We start from the raw sequence: 17,589 nt of genomic DNA, 5'->3' as shown, positions 1-17,589 counted from the left end.
TAGATGACAAACACAAATGTTAGAAATGTGTGTGCAAAAAATAATAGAGAAATAAGATAATGTAAAAATCATTGATTAAATAATATAACGCATTGTACTACATATTTCTATCCACTGTTTAGTTGTCCTATTGGAGTCTTCAATGTAATATGAAACCAAAGAAGTCAGGAAATGGTCCCAAACCTTCAATCATTACTAGATTTTACTTTGCTAGCTTTGTTCTATGAAGATTATGTTGAGTTCAAGGTATTTTGAGCCCCAAGCAAACAATCCATTTTAGAGTCTGTGGGATATTTGAACATGAGATTTGATTAAATTAGAACTACACAGATTAGAAGGAACATAGCTTTATTCAGCTTCATTAGAACCTGATCACATGAACCATAATCAAACATATTTAATTACTTCAAATCAGTAATATACAGATTGTTCTTGCATGTCAATAAGACAGATTTTATTTTAAATGTATGTGCCATCACTGTTTTTGGCACATAATTTCCATGTTGAACGGTGCAGCTCTCTGGACATCCTGAAGTTGTGAACCCACTGGGAGTCTGTGAAGCTGGACAGAGACGGAGGCCACAAAATGGTCTGCTGTGCCAGTTTACCAACATCTGAAAACATACACAATATGAATATTAATTAATGTGCAATGTGTACATACTGTAACTGTCATGATTGGTGGTGGTAGTGGTGAGAAGAGAACGCTGAGACCCAGGTATTGGTGAAAAGATTATGATTTAATGAAGTGGCTCAACACGGTCCAAGTCAGGCAGCACGGCAGGAACAATTAGCTCACAGCTAACAACCGGTAGCAACTGACAATGTGAATCTTGAGCTTAGCAAACCAGGACTGTACAGTTCTACTGGAAAGCATAAGACATACGTTAGACAACAATAGACACGTTAGACAAGGACCCGACGAGGAACACAGACAACAGGTGGGTTTAAATACACACGAGGTAATTAAGGGAATGAAACACACCTGGGAAACAATCAATGGGGAAGACGCAGAGACAGACTCACAGGGAACAGGACTACACAGAAACTCAAAAATAAACACACAGAAACACAGATCGTAACAGTAACAAAAACAAAAAAACAATACTGTGGCTGAAATTAGTGCCTATGTTTGGTGTATTACAAGTACAGTCATAGTTAATAAATTAGAATGAGTTCCTAAGAGACTTGTCTCGTAGATTAAGAGTACCTTTGAAAATAATGTTTAAGCATGTATTTAAACATTTTTCTCTGCTGGTATATTCTAATCTTACATGCTTTGTTGTCATTAGCTGTAACTAATGACTATAATTATGTGTATAATTATAACTTATAATAAGTCATAATTATAAATAAAAACTTTGAAACATCCCTCTGTGTAATTAATCTGTAGCTGGTTTGTGTTACTGAAACACATTAACTTTTCATTAATATTACAACTGATTAAATATGAGTGTAGTTGTAAAACAAACATCAGCGTTAGCTTACCATCCAAAGTCCGGGCAACCGGAGGACTCCCTACCCCTCAATCAGAAGCCAACTTCAGTGGCTGCTTCGTCCACACTATGAAAACCCTGATGGTGAACCTCTGAGTCCATGAGAGCTGCAAACTGAAACATAAGTTTTGGAGGAGAGTTTCACGAGAAAAATAAAAAATTCAGGAGCTATAACACTATTATAAAGTTTCTGACACAAAACACAATATATATTTATGCTTTTATTTTTTTATTATGTCAGTTTTGGTCCTTCATACATCCATTTTATTATGTTTTTTATAACACGTTGAAAGTATTTCTCCTCAACCTTTGGTTCTTTGTATTTCTCAATTTATTCAGTGTTGCAAAATTAATAAAAATCATATGTACATGTCATTTTATTTACATTTTTACATTTTCATAAATATGTAAGATGGGGTGTTTTCATTTTTTAATGAAAAATTTGGTATTATTGTTAGAATAGCCTACACTGCTTAGAGCAGAGCTGTCTAAGTCCATGCCTCTCTAGAGCTACTTCCCTGGAAACATTTAGATGTGTCTTTGCAACACACCTGAATCAAAGTAATGGCACATTGTCAGCCTCTGTAGAACTGAATGAGCTGCTGATGAGGGAATGTGGTTCAGAGACATTGGAGAAGGGATGAGACTGATTGGACCCAACCTTCTTTCTTAGAGAGTAAGAGTTTTTTTTTCCACTGAAATTCATTTGTGTTTCGTTTTCTCCTAAACAGACAGCTGAGCTGAAGTCTAAGCTGCAGCAGTGTTCTGTGGACATGTCCACTCAGATGACTGGCATTGGCTGCTACGTGTCCTGTGTCAATGACAAGTTGGTAACTCCTGTGAAATATGTGACTGCTGATGAGTATCATGGCAGGAGGCTAGATGCTGTGAGTGAAAACTAATTTCCTTGTTGACGGACACTGTTTTGTTGTTTTGTTTTTTTACATCATGAAAACATTTTGGTATGATAAGTTACCATGGGCATCAACAGGCTGTGACTGTGAAGGAGCTGCAGAGATCCACAGCTCCAGTGGGAGAACCAGTCAGTAGAACTGCTGTGAGTGCAGGTCTGGGAGAATGGCAACAAGCCGTAAATAGTCCAGCTGTGATAGGGACAGCAAACACACTCCTACTATTGTTGACCCACGGGCAAAAAGTGAAAAACTGCATATTGCTCTGACACATTCCTACCACAAAGCATGACGGTGGTAGTATCATGGTGTGGGGGAGGATATTTTTCAGCAGGGACAGAGAAGCAGGTCAGATAGAATGATAGGAGGATGGCTGGAGCTAAAGGAGAACCCTGGGAGGAAACCAGTTAGAAACTGGAGGAAGTTGACCTTCCAGTAGGAGAACCAGCAGATCATCCAGTCACAAATATCAAAACACAGTGTATGAACCCGTATGAGAATGGACCAGTCAAAGTAACAAATGAAATCCAATACCAGCTGTGTTTCCATTGACCTCATAATTGTGCAAATTGTAATTACAATTTGCACAATTTAATGAAAACACGCCAATTTCCTGAAAACACTTTTTTTCCCAATCAAGTCTTTATACTAGGATGAGGTGGTTTTTGGTTGGTTCGACTTTAGTGAATTTCACAAGACCACTATGGAATCAAATTCTTTTGCATCAACATGAGTCATATGATCAACAACCAGAAAGGATGAAGAAGATGACATTAAGTTGTAGGAGGATCATGTCACGCCATGTTTTTTAATTACTTTTGCATGGACAAGAGTATTCACATGTAATTTGAATTGTGTTTCTTCTTTAATAAAAACTCTGCAATTGTAAAATTGTGGGGTTTTTTTTTTTCCAACATTATCGAAATATCAACATAGAAGCTAAATTTTCATTACGAAACTGAGAATGTGTGGCGAGACCTGGGAACTGATGTTCAAAGACGCTCTCCACCCAATCTGACTTAGCTGGAGCTGCTTCTTGAGGAATAATTATGTTAATCAACCATATCCCAAACCACCTGTAGGTGGACCTGCAGCAAAATGTGTGTCTATATGTGCAGAGTCCTCACTCCTTACTCAGACCCTGTGAGGTCCACAGGACTTGAATGAGTGAGTTTGGTGTGGAAGAAGTGCTGTGCAAAACCCGGACCTTAAGCTTAAAGACCACCTCTGGGATGGAGTCAGACTGCTGCTCCCAACACCAGTGTCTGACCCTAAAAAGCACCCCTGGAAATATACTCAAATATTCCCATGAACACTTTGAACCCTGACAGAAAGAGTTAAAGCTGCCTAAATGCATTCTATTGAAATGGGATCTTGTTAAATTTTAGAAAAGTCTAAAGGTGTGTGAATGTATATATATTCTTTATTTCCCAGGTTATCTGCCTGCAGTCCTATGTTCGGCGATGGCTAGCCCAGGAAGAAGTGGAGCAGCTGAGGAGAGAGCGAGCTCGCCGCCTCGCCTGGTTTGACCTTCAGGAAAGAAAGTGCAAAGAGGAGAAAGAGGCGCAGCTGAGAGAGCGCCGCAGGCGCTGGATGAACCCACAGACCAGAGAGGACTTCAATTTGCTCTACCATGCCCTGGAGAGTACGCCTGAGACCCAGGGTTGAGGGTGTAGGAAACATCTGTGTCTGGATGTCTGGATATGTATAATCTCTCTTCCTGTCTGTGCTTTTTGCTTTTCAGAGTGGAGGAATGAGGAGGAGGAGCAGATAAACTGCAGCCTGCGTGGTGCTGAGAGGAAAGCAGCTCTGTGCGCGCTGCTGGAGCAGGAGATGGAGTTCATCGCTGCCATTGGCCGCCATCAAATCAACGTAGAAGCTATCAATCAAGATAAAATCATCAGGAACTTCCTGAATAAGGTCAGAGGTCACTTTTTTGCTCAAAAGGCTCACTGAAAACCTGGTACTTTAAACACCTTTAACGTCAAGATTGACATTGTTAGACACACCAGCTAAAGCCTAACATTCACCTATTCACACTCACAAACACACACATTTAACACCAATATGCATATTGGCAGGTAACCTTTGGGTTGAATGCCTTGCCCAGTGGTACATCAACATATGGCAGAAGGAAACTAGATTAACTTTAATGAACTTTAAACTATTCAGATCTATTTGTGCAGCTTCAGTGGAAACAGCTCATGAGACCTTCCAGACAAATAAGTTTCCTTGGTGACTATAACTACCCTGCTTCAGCCTTGTAGCCAACCTGAAAATCTAAATATTTAAAGGTCTGTTTTGGAATTTATGTTAACAAGCAGGCATAGCAAGGTAAATGAGGGGTAACACTTTATTTGAAGGGGGTTGAATAAGACTGTCATGACACTGTCATAAACATGACATAACACCTGTCATGAACATGAATAAGCCTTCATGAATATTTATGACTGTTGTCATAAAGCGTCATTCGGTAAATGATGACACTTTTAATACAAAGTTGACATTATTCAAAATGTCTTTGTTATGACAACTTGACATTAACCAAGAAATCATTACTGATATAAATTTGTTATAAAATAATTACTGACTGCACTTTAAAAATTAGGTAACTTTATGTTATTAAAGGTAAAGTTTAAACAGTAATGATTTATTGGTTAATGTCAAGTTGTCATAACAAAGACATTTTGAATAATGTCAACTTTGTATTAAAAGTGTCATAATTTACCGAATGACGCTTTATGACAACAGTCATAAATATTCATGAAGGCTTATTCATGTTCATGACAGGTGTTATGTCATGTTTATGACAGTGTCATGACAGTCTTATTCACCCCCCTTCAAATAAAGTGTTACCAAATGAGGTAAAGGAGCGCATCTTTAACCACCCACAGACTCAATCCAGGTGTGTGGCAGAAGGGAAACACCTAAAACATGGCAGGAGGGCGTGAGGACACTGCTTTAAAGAGACTTGAGTCCTTACGTGCAGATTCATAAGAATTCCATAATTGTTAAGTTTAACTCCTTCAGACCCCTCGTCCACCAGAATCGACATGCTATTTTTATCGGATTAAACCAAGAAAAGAAAATTAAGGAATTTGTTATTTGCATGATGGATCTTACAGATTGGTTTCTTATTAAACAAAAACAATAAAGTTTAGACTTTAAACTTTATTGTTTAAAGTCTAAACAGGGGTAAAGGAGGGGAAACTGATGACAATTCTAGGGGCCCATGACCAACAGGGGGCCCTCTACAATTTATTTATTTTTTGTTCATAGAAATAAAAAAAAAGGGGCCCTGTCAATTACAAAATTAATCATATTATATTTTCAAAGATTGTTTTTAGCAGTAAAAATTTAATGTTCTCACTCCGAGATCATAAAACACACATCTATATTTGCCCGGACCCCCTTCCTGCATTAAATGGTTCGTTCCTGCTTGGAGTGCTTCACCGTGACGCTGTTCATCTGCAGAGAGTGGAAGACACGAACGATTGTGGGAGTTACTATGCTGCTAAGAAAAGTTATAAAATCAGGTTTTCAAAAAAAAGAGAGAGAGAGAAAACAAAAGAAAAAGGCAAGAGTGTTAATTTATAACCCAGTTTTTCTCCGAGAGGTGGGTAGACTGTGTGAGATTATCAACCATATAGCATAATTAGCTTAGCTACAAACTACTGTTTGCCTCCTTTTCACTAGCATTTAATGAATTAAGGAAAAAAATTACCAACATATTCATATATTTAACTTGTCCCTTGTACCTTTTACCACTTAACAGATGAGTCAGTCAGCAGCAGTTATAACACACGTCCCTCCTGACCCATCCTCTCCTGAGTGAAATTAAAGCTGCAGTATGTAACTTATATAAATATTTTTTTCCACATATTTGTTAAAACTGTCATTATGTTGTGACAGTATGGTATGAGAGGTAATCTGTGAAAAATCTATTTCCTCTGCCTTCTCCCAGTGCTAGAAACAACCAGTCAGTGGCAGGAGAGTTTTAATGCTGTCAATCACAATCTCATGTGGTGCTGCTCATCCTTCCTCCTCCTCGATTTGTGCCGTGCTGCAGCTAGCATAGCACAGAGCTGTGCAGATTCAAACTGTGAATGCTCAGTTTAGCTAGCCTAGCTACCAATGATGGCAGATAAACGGTTTCTTGTAATGATAAGTTGTTTCTCCACCATTACCGCATTTAGCAGTGAGTGAATGAGGCTAACTGACAACGCTAAGAGCGTCCTACTAGTTCTGATTGGTTGTTTTGGTCAGAACGGTGCATTACTTTAACCAGTAACAGTAATTCAGGAAGGAGGTGGAGGAGATTGATTGTTTTCTCAGATTATCTGTCTCATAACAAACTGCTACAACATCATGACAGCTTTAACAAATATGGAGAAAACATATTTTTATTAGTTATGTACTGCAGATGAATAAAATGCAACTACATAGCTTTTTGAGAAGTCTGGATTGCTTCATGTATATTTTGCACGTTGCTTTTGACTGTTGCTCATGGGGAGACATTTCAATAATCTAATAGAAAAGAATGTAAGCAACCTACTTGCATACTGGATGTGGACTGTTGGATGTTAAATTCATGAGCAGTAAATATTGTGCTAGTATCAGTATTGGACCACAGAAAGCAAGGCAAATGCAAGCCTTTAAAATTGTGACGCTTTTTATGGGTGAAATAGACTCAAAAAAATTGTAGCAGCAGCTGTGCAGGGGGACCCAAACAAATTTTTTGTCAGGAGGCCCAAGATTCCTGTCGGCGCCCCTGCGGGGAGGAGTAAGCATCTGTTTTACATCAAAAATATAATTGTTCATAACAGCCTAAAAATTACTCAATATAATTTTAAGCATTTCCAGTCATAGTATTTGAAGGTATTTTGACATTTTTATTTCTATCATGAAGTAGTAGGATTTTTTTAAAGTTGAATGTCCATCCCAATGGACATCAGGAGTTTGTGTATGTTGTACAACACTTAATTATTCAGTGTTACCATGCAAAGAAAGAAGCATTTATGAGCATATTATAGACATTTTGTGGTTTTTTAATTATTTTGTTGTTTTATTTTTTCAATGATGGTGTATAAACTTCCAGACTTTCTTGAACTGATTGTACATTGAGAGATATCTGATCTTGAATGCTTGGATATATGAAATAAGCCATGTGAGAATGGGAATTAGATGCTAAATTGAAAAATGAAGCAGTCCTAGTTTTTCAGTGTCTCATCCAGAGGTGTTCAATGGGTGGTGTTGTCTTGCTAGATGAAATTGTCAGTCCGTACCACACAAAAATCTGTGAAAAAAAGAGTCAGTGCCCACCAGATGCAAAAAGCCATATAGTACACAGGAAAAACACACTTCTACTGTTCACATGTAAAATCCAGCTGTGCTTTGTGCCACATTGAAACTGGTTCAAGGGTGTTCATCAAAAATGAGAGATTACATGAAAATACCCAGCAAGCTGATGCTTTGTCAACGGTTTGGTAACTGTGTAATCCAGAGGTTCCCAAACTGTGGGGNCTGTTGGATGTTAAATTCATGAGCAGTAAATATTGTGCTAGTATCAGTATTGGACCACAGAAAGCAAGGCAAATGCAAGCCTTTAAAATTGTGACGCTTTTTATGGGTGAAATAGACTCAAAAAAATTGTAGCAGCAGCTGTGCAGGGGGACCCAAACAAATTTTTTGTCAGGAGGCCCAAGATTCCTGTCGGCGCCCCTGCGGGGAGGAGTAAGCATCTGTTTTACATCAAAAATATAATTGTTCATAACAGCCTAAAAATTACTCAATATAATTTTAAGCATTTCCAGTCATAGTATTTGAAGGTATTTTGACATTTTTATTTCTATCATGAAGTAGTAGGATTTTTTTAAAGTTGAATGTCCATCCCAATGGACATCAGGAGTTTGTGTATGTTGTACAACACTTAATTATTCAGTGTTACCATGCAAAGAAAGAAGCATTTATGAGCATATTATAGCCATTTTGTGGTTTTTTAATTATTTTGTTGTTTTATTTTTTCAATGATGGTGTATAAACTTCCAGACTTTCTTGAACTGATTGTACATTGAGAGATATCTGATCTTGAATGCTTGGATATATGAAATAAGCCATGTGAGAATGGGAATTAGATGCTAAATTGAAAAATGAAGCAGTCCTAGTTTTTCAGTGTCTCATCCAGAGGTGTTCAATGGGTGGTGTTGTCTTGCTAGATGAAATTGTCAGTCCGTACCACACAAAAATCTGTGAAAAAAAGAGTCAGTGCCCACCAGATGCAAAAAGCCATATAGTACACAGGAAAAACACACTTCTACTGTTCACATGTAAAATCCAGCTGTGCTTTGTGCCACATTGAAACTGGTTCAAGGGTGTTCATCAAAAATGAGAGATTACATGAAAATACCCAGCAAGCTGATGCTTTGTCAACGGTTTGGTAACTGTGTAATCCAGAGGTTCCCAAACTGTGGGGTGCGCCCCCTAGGGGGGGCGCCGTGCCATTGCAGGGGCGGGGCGCGGGAAGCCATCTGGATGAAAAAAACCCCAAAACAAAACATGAACACTGTATGCGCTGGGTTTTTACCTTAGAATGGCCAACTCTCTGTTATTCCTATGTCAATTTGATACAGTAGAGGCTTCCTCACTTCCCATATCTGTGTCCTCTGTCACTTTTATCAGCAGTTAAAACTGTTTAATCCGTTGTTAACATGTTGTAACCTGTTTTTCCGAGCCGCTTTTAAACGCAACATGAGAACTACGACACTCGCGCTGGGTTTCCACCTGTGAAGGAGACCTGCTGCTGCTGTGCGGAGCTACAGGTGTGTTAGAATCACGGCAGCAAACCAGCAAAACGCAAATAACTTTTCAGTTTTTCCCCCAAACTAACAGACTGTTGAGTAAAGCTGTCTATGTTCAGCTACGATTTATTTTGTCCCCCAAAAAGTTGATTTCCCCCCCTTGTTTGTCTGGAGCCGGGGCTGAGTATAACAGGGAGTCTCTAAGAATCCACCTCCCACCCACTTCGCTCACACACATTGTTCAACCAGACAGCTATTTGTAAGCCATAGGGGGGCCCAGAAATAGTTTGGAAACCACTGTATTAAAGGAATAAAAATCATCTGAGTAAAATTTTTTTGGTCCACTAGAAAATACTAAAGGGAAACCGGTGATGCGTCTTCTGTGTCGAGGCTTCGGAGCATGTGTCGAGTAATCCAGGAGAATTTTTGTGAAGCGCATATTGAGGCTTGTGGTAATGGAGCAGGTTGTGGCATTTAAAGCCTCACAAGCGGGGTGTTCATTGTGACTGATTCAGGAACTGGTTTGTCAGTTTGCTTGCAGATCGAATTAAATGCCAGAACGTTGCTGTTTCACCCATCACATTTTCTTGTTTTAGGATTTTATTGCATGTGCGTTCGCAGTTCATTGGAGCATCTTTTTTCTGATGGACCAAATTTTCCCTTGTCTGGCAGTGTTATATCTCCAAATAGTTTCACACAGTAATAAACCTTCGCCTATGTCAAAAAACCAACGCAGTGAATCCTGTGTGTCATGAAATGCTTCTTGGTGGTGGTGAGAATGAGACCTGGTGGAACCAGGTCGTAGTGAAATTGATGGTTTTAATGAAGATAAACACAAAATCCAGGCACCATAGGTGAGCAGTGAGGGTAGGAGCTCAGACACTGAGGCAGGTTAGACTAGACACGCCTTACAAAACAAGGATCCGACAGGGAGCAGGGGACACAGGTGAAATTAAATCCACAAGGAGATAATCAGGGGAAAAAGGGAACAGCTGGAGACAGTCAAAGGGAAGACACAACAACACAGACTCAATAATCTAGAAACACACAAAAACCTAATCCCTATACTGCCCTCTAATTTCTAGTCTTTTAAAAGGATAAGTATCCAAATGAATTTTAATAATTCGTTATTGTTGAGCTCTGTAGAAAGGCAGAGCTCAATAATCATTTAAGGAGGAATCACCAGGTTTTCCAGTGGAATCAGGTCAGCTGAGCTCAGCCAAGTCATTTTAGGATGCAAAAATGATACAGCACACATCCTGTGGAAAATTGGGAGGTGACAAAATATGTTATCCCAACTTTTATAAACCTGCTGATGCATTTCTTGCTTAATCTGCTTTTCTGTAGCAGACAGAATCATTTCAAAACAGAAAACTACCTAAACCCAAGCACACTTAAAGATTTTATTTTTAAGTAATAAATAATGTAATTTTGTTCTATAATGATATAGCTTGATTAATCATAACTCTCTCCCCCATTTGTTTCCAGTTTTCTTTTTGAACCAGCCATTGTTTCATATAAACAGATTAAGATTATAAGAATTTATGTATCAGAATCACAAATCATTGACTTGTTTATTCAATATTGTTTATTCAATATTGTTTATTCAATATTCAACAACAATATATCATGTTGTTTTGACGTTGCCTATTTTGTATTGTCCACGTGATGTCACAGCAGAGCAAATGAAGCATCGGCTCATGAGTCAAACATTTGGATGGGATGCCTCGATACTTCATGAAGTTTCATCTCGCCAGCTTGCAGCAAACCACATAGACACAAAAACTTCAGCTAATTCCCTCAGTACAGCACAATTACTGATAAAAACAGAGCATCCAGACAGTATTTCACTTCTTCCACAATTTGTTTTATTCCAGCCTTTTTCCAAATATTTCCTCAAAATTCTACACACAAATACCCAATGTCGAGCATTTACATAAGTATTAACTGCCTTTGCTCAAAGTGGACATATACTTTTAAATCCTTAATTTTCACATGTAAATAATTCTCTTATGGTCTATATAAGTCTGAGAGTCCTTAAGGTGCATTTGGGTTAACTCCAGATTGGTGTGTGACCTTTGACCTGCTTTGTCAACTGTGGGACCAAAAGTGCTTGCCTTTCCAAATCAAGTTGAATTGACCACAGCTGGAGAACAGGATCGTCAGTGGAAGCAGCTCAGTGTAGAGCTTCATTAACAACATATTAAGCAAAGACTGTAAATGTGATTTTGAATTTTTCTATTTGTAATAAAGTAGCAAAACATGAAAAAATCCACATTGTCATAATTAAGGTATGTGTGTATAGAATTTTGAGGAAAGATTAATTTGATACATTTTTGAATAAGGCTGTAAAGTAACAATTTAAAAAAGTGAATACTTTCTGGATGAACTGAGATAAACATATCCTAGTCCTCAGATGCCATCCCCATGCTCAGCTCTGTTCCTCAAGACAATAAGTGAACTTCCTTACAAAGGAATGGCATCATTTAAGGAGGAATCACCAGGTTTTCCAGTGGAATAAGAACAATTGCCAAGAAACATTAGTACAGCAAAGCCATAATAAAACATACATTTTCTCCCTCTTTGTGGCAAGTTTCAGGTTTAGTACACCAGATTTCAGAAATGAGGAATGGGTAGACATGCAATAAAAAAGCAAGTGGAACCTTCAACCTTGTGGCAGTATGTATAGTTTTGCTATCAGCAGAAATCCTAACAGCTTGGTGTACCCGGTCCAGACAGCTGCTGCCCATCAGTGGCGATCAGCCACAGGTCGTCTGTTTGAGATGGACTCTGTGCCTGACGTCAGAGCCAGGGCGCTGAAGGAGATCTATGACGACATCAGCAAGTTCCTTGTGGACCAGCAGGAGAGACGGCACTTCCTAGAGAAGCTGAGAAACACTGTTATGGTAATATTCTTGAGATCACTGCAGGTGTCTGCTGTCTGTGCTTCACAGAGATGCTGACACCACTGAGTTTCCTTATTGGACAGGAGCATGAGTGTCAGCTGGTGTGGGACATCATTGATCTGATTGACAGGGAAATGGACTTGATGGGTCGAGATGTTAAGGATCATAATCTGGAGGGCCTGAGGAAGAGGATCTGCACTCTTTTCCTTCAGTACATCAGAACACCAGCGTTTAACCCCAAAGTGATCAAATTGCTGAAGGTAAAACCATATGATGTTCATGGTGCTCTTTATGTAAAGCCAGAGGGTTTACTGTGATGGCATGTTCAGTCATAGATCAAAGCTGTCTGTCTTCAAGAAATCTAGATCAGTGTTTTATCCTTCTTGATCCTTTCTAAGACCTTTCAGCCTACTTCATGTTGTCAAGTGATTTCTTGATGACATTATGTACACATATACAGGTCCTTCTCAAAAAATTTGCATATTGTGATAAAGTTCATTATTTTCCAAAATGTAATGATAAAAATTAAACTGTCATATATTTTAGATTCATGAGCTGTATGCCAAAATCATCAGTATTAAAACAATAAAAGACCTGAAATATTTCAGTTGGTGTGCAATGAATCTAAAATATATGACAGTTTAATTTTTATCATTATATTATGGAAAATAATGAACTTTATCACAATATGCTAATTTTTTGAGAAGGACCTGTATATGTGTGTGTGTGTGTATATATATATATATATATATATATTAATTGAAAAATGTTCTCCGTATTTATTCCACTTTTGATACTCTAAGGAATAGTCTTTATATTGACATTGAAAAGACTTTGAAAGCAAAGAAAATTTGATTTTTATTTAACTTTATAAAGCTGGGTGTTTATTTTTTATAGCCATGCAGAAGTAAAAATTTGGCACCACTGGATGGAATCATTGAAAATGGAGACAGATTATTAAAAACAGCAATTTATGCAGAATAAATCTATTCTTAATACATGAACTACATTAATAACAATCTGAAGTTAACTTGCATCAAAATGTCCTTGGACATGTTGACTTTAGAGATGTGTGTGAACAGGATCTCAGCGTAACAGAGTCTGTTCTAGGTTCACAAGAAACCATCTGAGCTGCAGCACGACATGTTCTTCTGCCACGGGTGCCAGCGCTACCTTTGGTCTGCCGACTTTGGTTCAAGTACCACTGGCTGCCGGAGTCGTCGCTGCCGAAACTGTACCAGCCTAGACAATGTCGCAAGACCTCGAGATGACAACTCTGTGTACCAAAACATCCTGAGGAGGTTGAGAACTGATGAACACCGCCTCAATCCAGAAACTTCCATCCCCTTCTTGCTGCAGGTAAATGCTACTCTCTCTGCATGTGAGCAACTCTTGTTTATGTGAAGCCCTGTCAAACTCAGTGAGATACATTAAGATTTCTTTAAGAGAACACATGCACCTCATGTTTTACAGGTGTCTGGAGGTATGGATTTATCTGAAGACATTTAAAAGGCGAAACAAACATAACTTTCTCATTGGTTTAGTTGAAAAAGGAGTGCATGTTTACAAATAACATGTTATTTACTGATGTTTTCATTAATTTGAAAGAAATTCTTTTTTTTTACAAGTAATGAAAACAACTAAAAGAGATTTATCTAAACACACAAATACCGAAATTCAATCTTGAAATTACAGGGAAACCACCAAAATAAATCTAAATTAGACTTCATACAGGCCAACATACCTACATGCTGACCTTTGCCTTTGTCCAGGTGGACGACATTCGCTACCTGATAGAGAAGGTTTGGTCTTCCTGCTCAGCTCTGAATGGCAGCAGAGACATCTACAACCTGGTGTTTGCTCGCTGGGATGTCCAGGAGGACTGGAGCCCCTGGAACTGCATACTGTTGTCCAAAGAGGAGATTTCAGCTCACACACAAGTGGAACACATCCATAAGGTTTGGTCAAGTGGCTGGCTGTGACTGAGGTTCAGCAAAGTGGGAACACAGGTTTTGCTGAATGTATTTTCCCTGGGCTGACTACATCCAGTTGTCTGACTGAATCTTTCTAATCTGTGTTTCCAGGCATATGAAACTACATTCATCCAATGGGTTGAACAGAAACACTCAATGGCACGTCAACACTTCAGCAAGAACCCAGTTATAGCAAAGAACCTGGGCCTTTAGTCAGGTGCTGCTGCACAACCAGTTTGTCTTCTTGGCCTGTTGGTCACTAATGAGAATCCTGACCACAGCTCAGTAACCCCAGGACATTAACAAATCCTGTGTCCTTTTATTATACTACTCTCACTGCTTCTTTCAGACATGTTTGCCTTATGGGTGAAATAAACAAAACATTTCATGATTTTTATTGTGTTTCTGATTCAACTGACTGCTAAATCAGACTCAATGTGAAGAGTTGAGACTGATAACAGGAGCTGAAGCTAAGCTATAAGACTTCTGGGGTTTGTTTTAGCTGCACTGAAGTGACAGCAGTACTTCACAACAGGGCACAGATATGGAAAATGTGGGGGCCCCTGTTGCATCATATCGAGATGGGAATAATAGAAAGTTGGGCACTTTGAGGTAAATAAATAAAAAAAAAAAAACAGCTTCTAGACCAGGGGGTCCCAGGTGGGCAATTTCCCCTATTGGTCTCAATGCCCACCCATGACACCAGGCCTGCACCAGTTCTGTCGGCATCAGTTGCAGGACTGGAACCTGCAGCCAACAGCCCCCTCTGGTGGTGGCGACCCTGGTCACAGCTGTTCAGAAGATTGTTGCTGGGCTGAACCTCAACTGAAACTTTCAACAGATTGCTTGATTTGAGGATGTGATGCAGTTTGCAGCAACAATGTTCATTGCAACCTTTGGAAGAAGGGAAGGTTTGTAGACAGTGAGAATTTCTGTATTAAGTGGGGTTTTCACAGTTTTCACAGGGGACAGACTGGTGGGACTCTGGTCATAGATATGATCTGTGTTTCAATCTGAGATTAACATTGGGGAAAAGTTGCTTAGAATTGGCTGCACTGCTTTGAATAGTGTTTTAAAAAAATCCAATGACCATAGACCAGAGCTCCCCTAGTGAAAAAAAAAAAACACTTTAGTACAGGGGTCCCCAAACTTTTTCCTGAGGGCCACATAACTTTTCCCTTTTCTGCTGGGGGGCCAGAGTCAGTTTGTAACAGAAAAAGTGTGATGATTGCAGGAGTGCCTAAATGCAAAAATTTATTGTTTTCCAGAAAGCACAATCAAATAATCCTCTATGGGTTCTTCACAGAAAAAATCCAGGAAATAACACTATTTATGAAATAAATACCATATTTTCCGGACTATCAGCTGCACCAGACTATAAATCACAACCCCAAAGTTTTTTTTTTTTTTTTTTTTTTTTTTTTTAAAAAAAATAAGCCTCAGATGTCTCTTCCATTCCACAGCGATGCAGCAGCAGCAGCAGAGGGGCGGACACCCAACATTTGAGTCACAACAGGTCAATTGAATATCACATTTCTTACGGTTGAAAAAGAAAAAGTTGCCAAGTTTAGATTTAACTGAACTGATTACGGTAGTTTCCAAACGGTAACTGTAAAAGTGCTGATCCTTCGTGTCTGCTACTTACGGAGCCCCCCAGGGGACATGGGGAATTTTTTTCTTTTGCGAACGCAAAACTTTAAGGCAGACCGGAACCAGACGACATTGGAGCAGACAGTACACTCGTGTGTGAGTTTTGTGGCTTTTTATTTTGAAATTGGCCTTCAATATAAGGATATTCAGTTTCTGCTTGCCAAAAAGCACGGGTGTCACATCGGTGTGCGACGACATTTAAATAGAATACTTCGTGCAAGAGGACACACTCGTCGCAACTATTCTGCTGATTTGGCAAGTCTGGTGGAATTCGTTAGGAGAGAACTTCAGTCTTCTGGACAGCTTCACGGATATCGTTGGATGTATGCTAAATGCAGGCAACATGGACTTTGTGTGAGAAAGGAGGATGTCCGTCTGATCATGAGAGAATTAGATCCAGCCGGAGTGTCCTCGAGGCAAGCCAGACGTCTTCAAAGAAGAAACTACTTCTCAAAGGGTCCGAACTTCATTTGGCACATTGACTCTTATGATAAACTGAAGCCATTTGGCTTTTGTATTAACGGAAGCATAGATGGATTTTCACGAAAGATTATCTGGCTCAATGTATACACCACAAATAGTGATCCCAAGTTGATAGGAGGATATTACACTGAAGCAGTGGAGCAGGGCTGTGCAGAGACCACTAAAGGAGAGACCACTAAAGGGGCAGGTGCTCAACAACAAAAAAAGGGCACATCTGACTGCATTTTAGGACAGAATATTAACAGCCTCTCAGCTTTCAGAGTTTAATGATAAATTACAAAATTGTGAGATATACAATCAAAGCAAACGAATATCTCTATATAGAGCATAACACTATGTATATGTAAGATATTTTATTAGTAATTTCTTTCTGCAGGTCTATTTTGTTATAGGAAAGTATTGCAATATTCAAACCCACAATTTAGCAAGATATGTAAATCAGAGCTAGACCACCAGACATATTTAGTCTTTACAGAATTACACTATTAAAAATATAAACAAGGGCACAATGCAACATTTTAGTGACTGTAATCTATAAAAAAGAGCTGCCTGTTTGCTACTGCAGTGGAGATGAAGATGGTCCATTCAGGAAAGCAGAGCTGCATCAAACTTTAAGGTGGAACTGCAGAAAAAAAACAAAAGCAAAAATTGAATTGTTAATGCATGTCACCCTGCGACAGACTGGCGACCTGTCCAGGATGTACCCCGCCTCTCGCCCGGAACGTTAGCTGGAGATAGGCACCAGCACCCCTCCCGACCCCACTGAGGGACAAGGGTGTTCAGAAAATGGATGGATGGATGGATGAATGCATGTCACCATGAGAAAAGCCTACTGAGTTTTGTTTAAAAAAAACTTTTAAAAAAATTAAAATCACACATTTTTGTCTCATGAAGTGAAATTTTTTTTGCAAAACAAACTTATTTGTCAGAAATCTTTTCTTGCTATTCTAAGTTTTTGTTTGTGACTGTTGAGAAAAAATGATTATTTTTAGTGTTTAATACAGATTGATCTTTTTGAACAAATTTTTAAACTTTGAACAGGTTTCTGTTGGTGATTTAAAATTAAACTATGGTTGGGTAAGTATTCAAAAGTACCAAGGAAAATGGGGTGATCTGTAGAGCTTCTCCTTGGACCCCTGTGGTCGTAACACATAGGGCAGGAGCCCATGGATTAACATATGCAGGAAAGTAGAGGCCAGTATCATTTAAATTACCTTGGGAAACAGGAACTTACCGAGTTCACAGGAGATCAGACTTCTTCTGTGAACATCTGGGTTGTGTGAAGATTTTGAACCACTAACATTTATTTACAAGATATTTTTCTTAGTTATAGATAGCATTCGCTGATGGAAATTGCATTACTTAGTTGTAGA

General features: G+C 38.9%; 2 protein-coding genes across 3 annotated transcripts in view; both read left to right on the top strand.

Annotated features, from left to right (window-relative positions):
- Positions 1–14,476, top strand: part of iqub (IQ motif and ubiquitin domain containing) — a 29,994-nt gene extending 15,518 nt beyond the window's left edge. For both annotated transcript variants that reach the window (XM_007573286.2, XM_016661334.1), the window contains exons 6-13: positions 2,228–2,383; positions 3,842–4,052; positions 4,152–4,327; positions 11,940–12,110; positions 12,194–12,370; positions 13,221–13,469; positions 13,883–14,068; positions 14,195–14,476. In XM_007573286.2, the coding sequence (XP_007573348.1) occupies positions 2,228–2,383; positions 3,842–4,052; positions 4,152–4,327; positions 11,940–12,110; positions 12,194–12,370; positions 13,221–13,469; positions 13,883–14,068; positions 14,195–14,296 (1,428 nt within the window). In that variant the 3' untranslated portion in view covers positions 14,297–14,476. The remainder of the gene's footprint in view (positions 1–2,227; positions 2,384–3,841; positions 4,053–4,151; positions 4,328–11,939; positions 12,111–12,193; positions 12,371–13,220; positions 13,470–13,882; positions 14,069–14,194) is intronic.
- A 1,231-nt stretch (positions 14,477–15,707) lies between these two features.
- The window catches only part of LOC107833085 (uncharacterized), a 6,168-nt gene continuing 4,286 nt past the window's right edge, over positions 15,708–17,589 (top strand). Inside the window, exon 1 of the mRNA XM_016661314.1 lies at positions 15,708–16,358. Within this exon, the coding sequence (XP_016516800.1) occupies positions 15,746–16,358 (613 nt within the window). The 5' untranslated portion in view covers positions 15,708–15,745. The remainder of the gene's footprint in view (positions 16,359–17,589) is intronic.

The sequence above is a fragment of the Poecilia formosa genome, unplaced genomic scaffold, assembly GCF_000485575.1.
Source record: "Poecilia formosa unplaced genomic scaffold, Poecilia_formosa-5.1.2 Scaffold323, whole genome shotgun sequence".
Taxonomy (NCBI): Eukaryota; Metazoa; Chordata; class Actinopteri; order Cyprinodontiformes; family Poeciliidae; genus Poecilia; species Poecilia formosa.
This window is presented reverse-complemented; position numbering and strand designations above follow the sequence as displayed.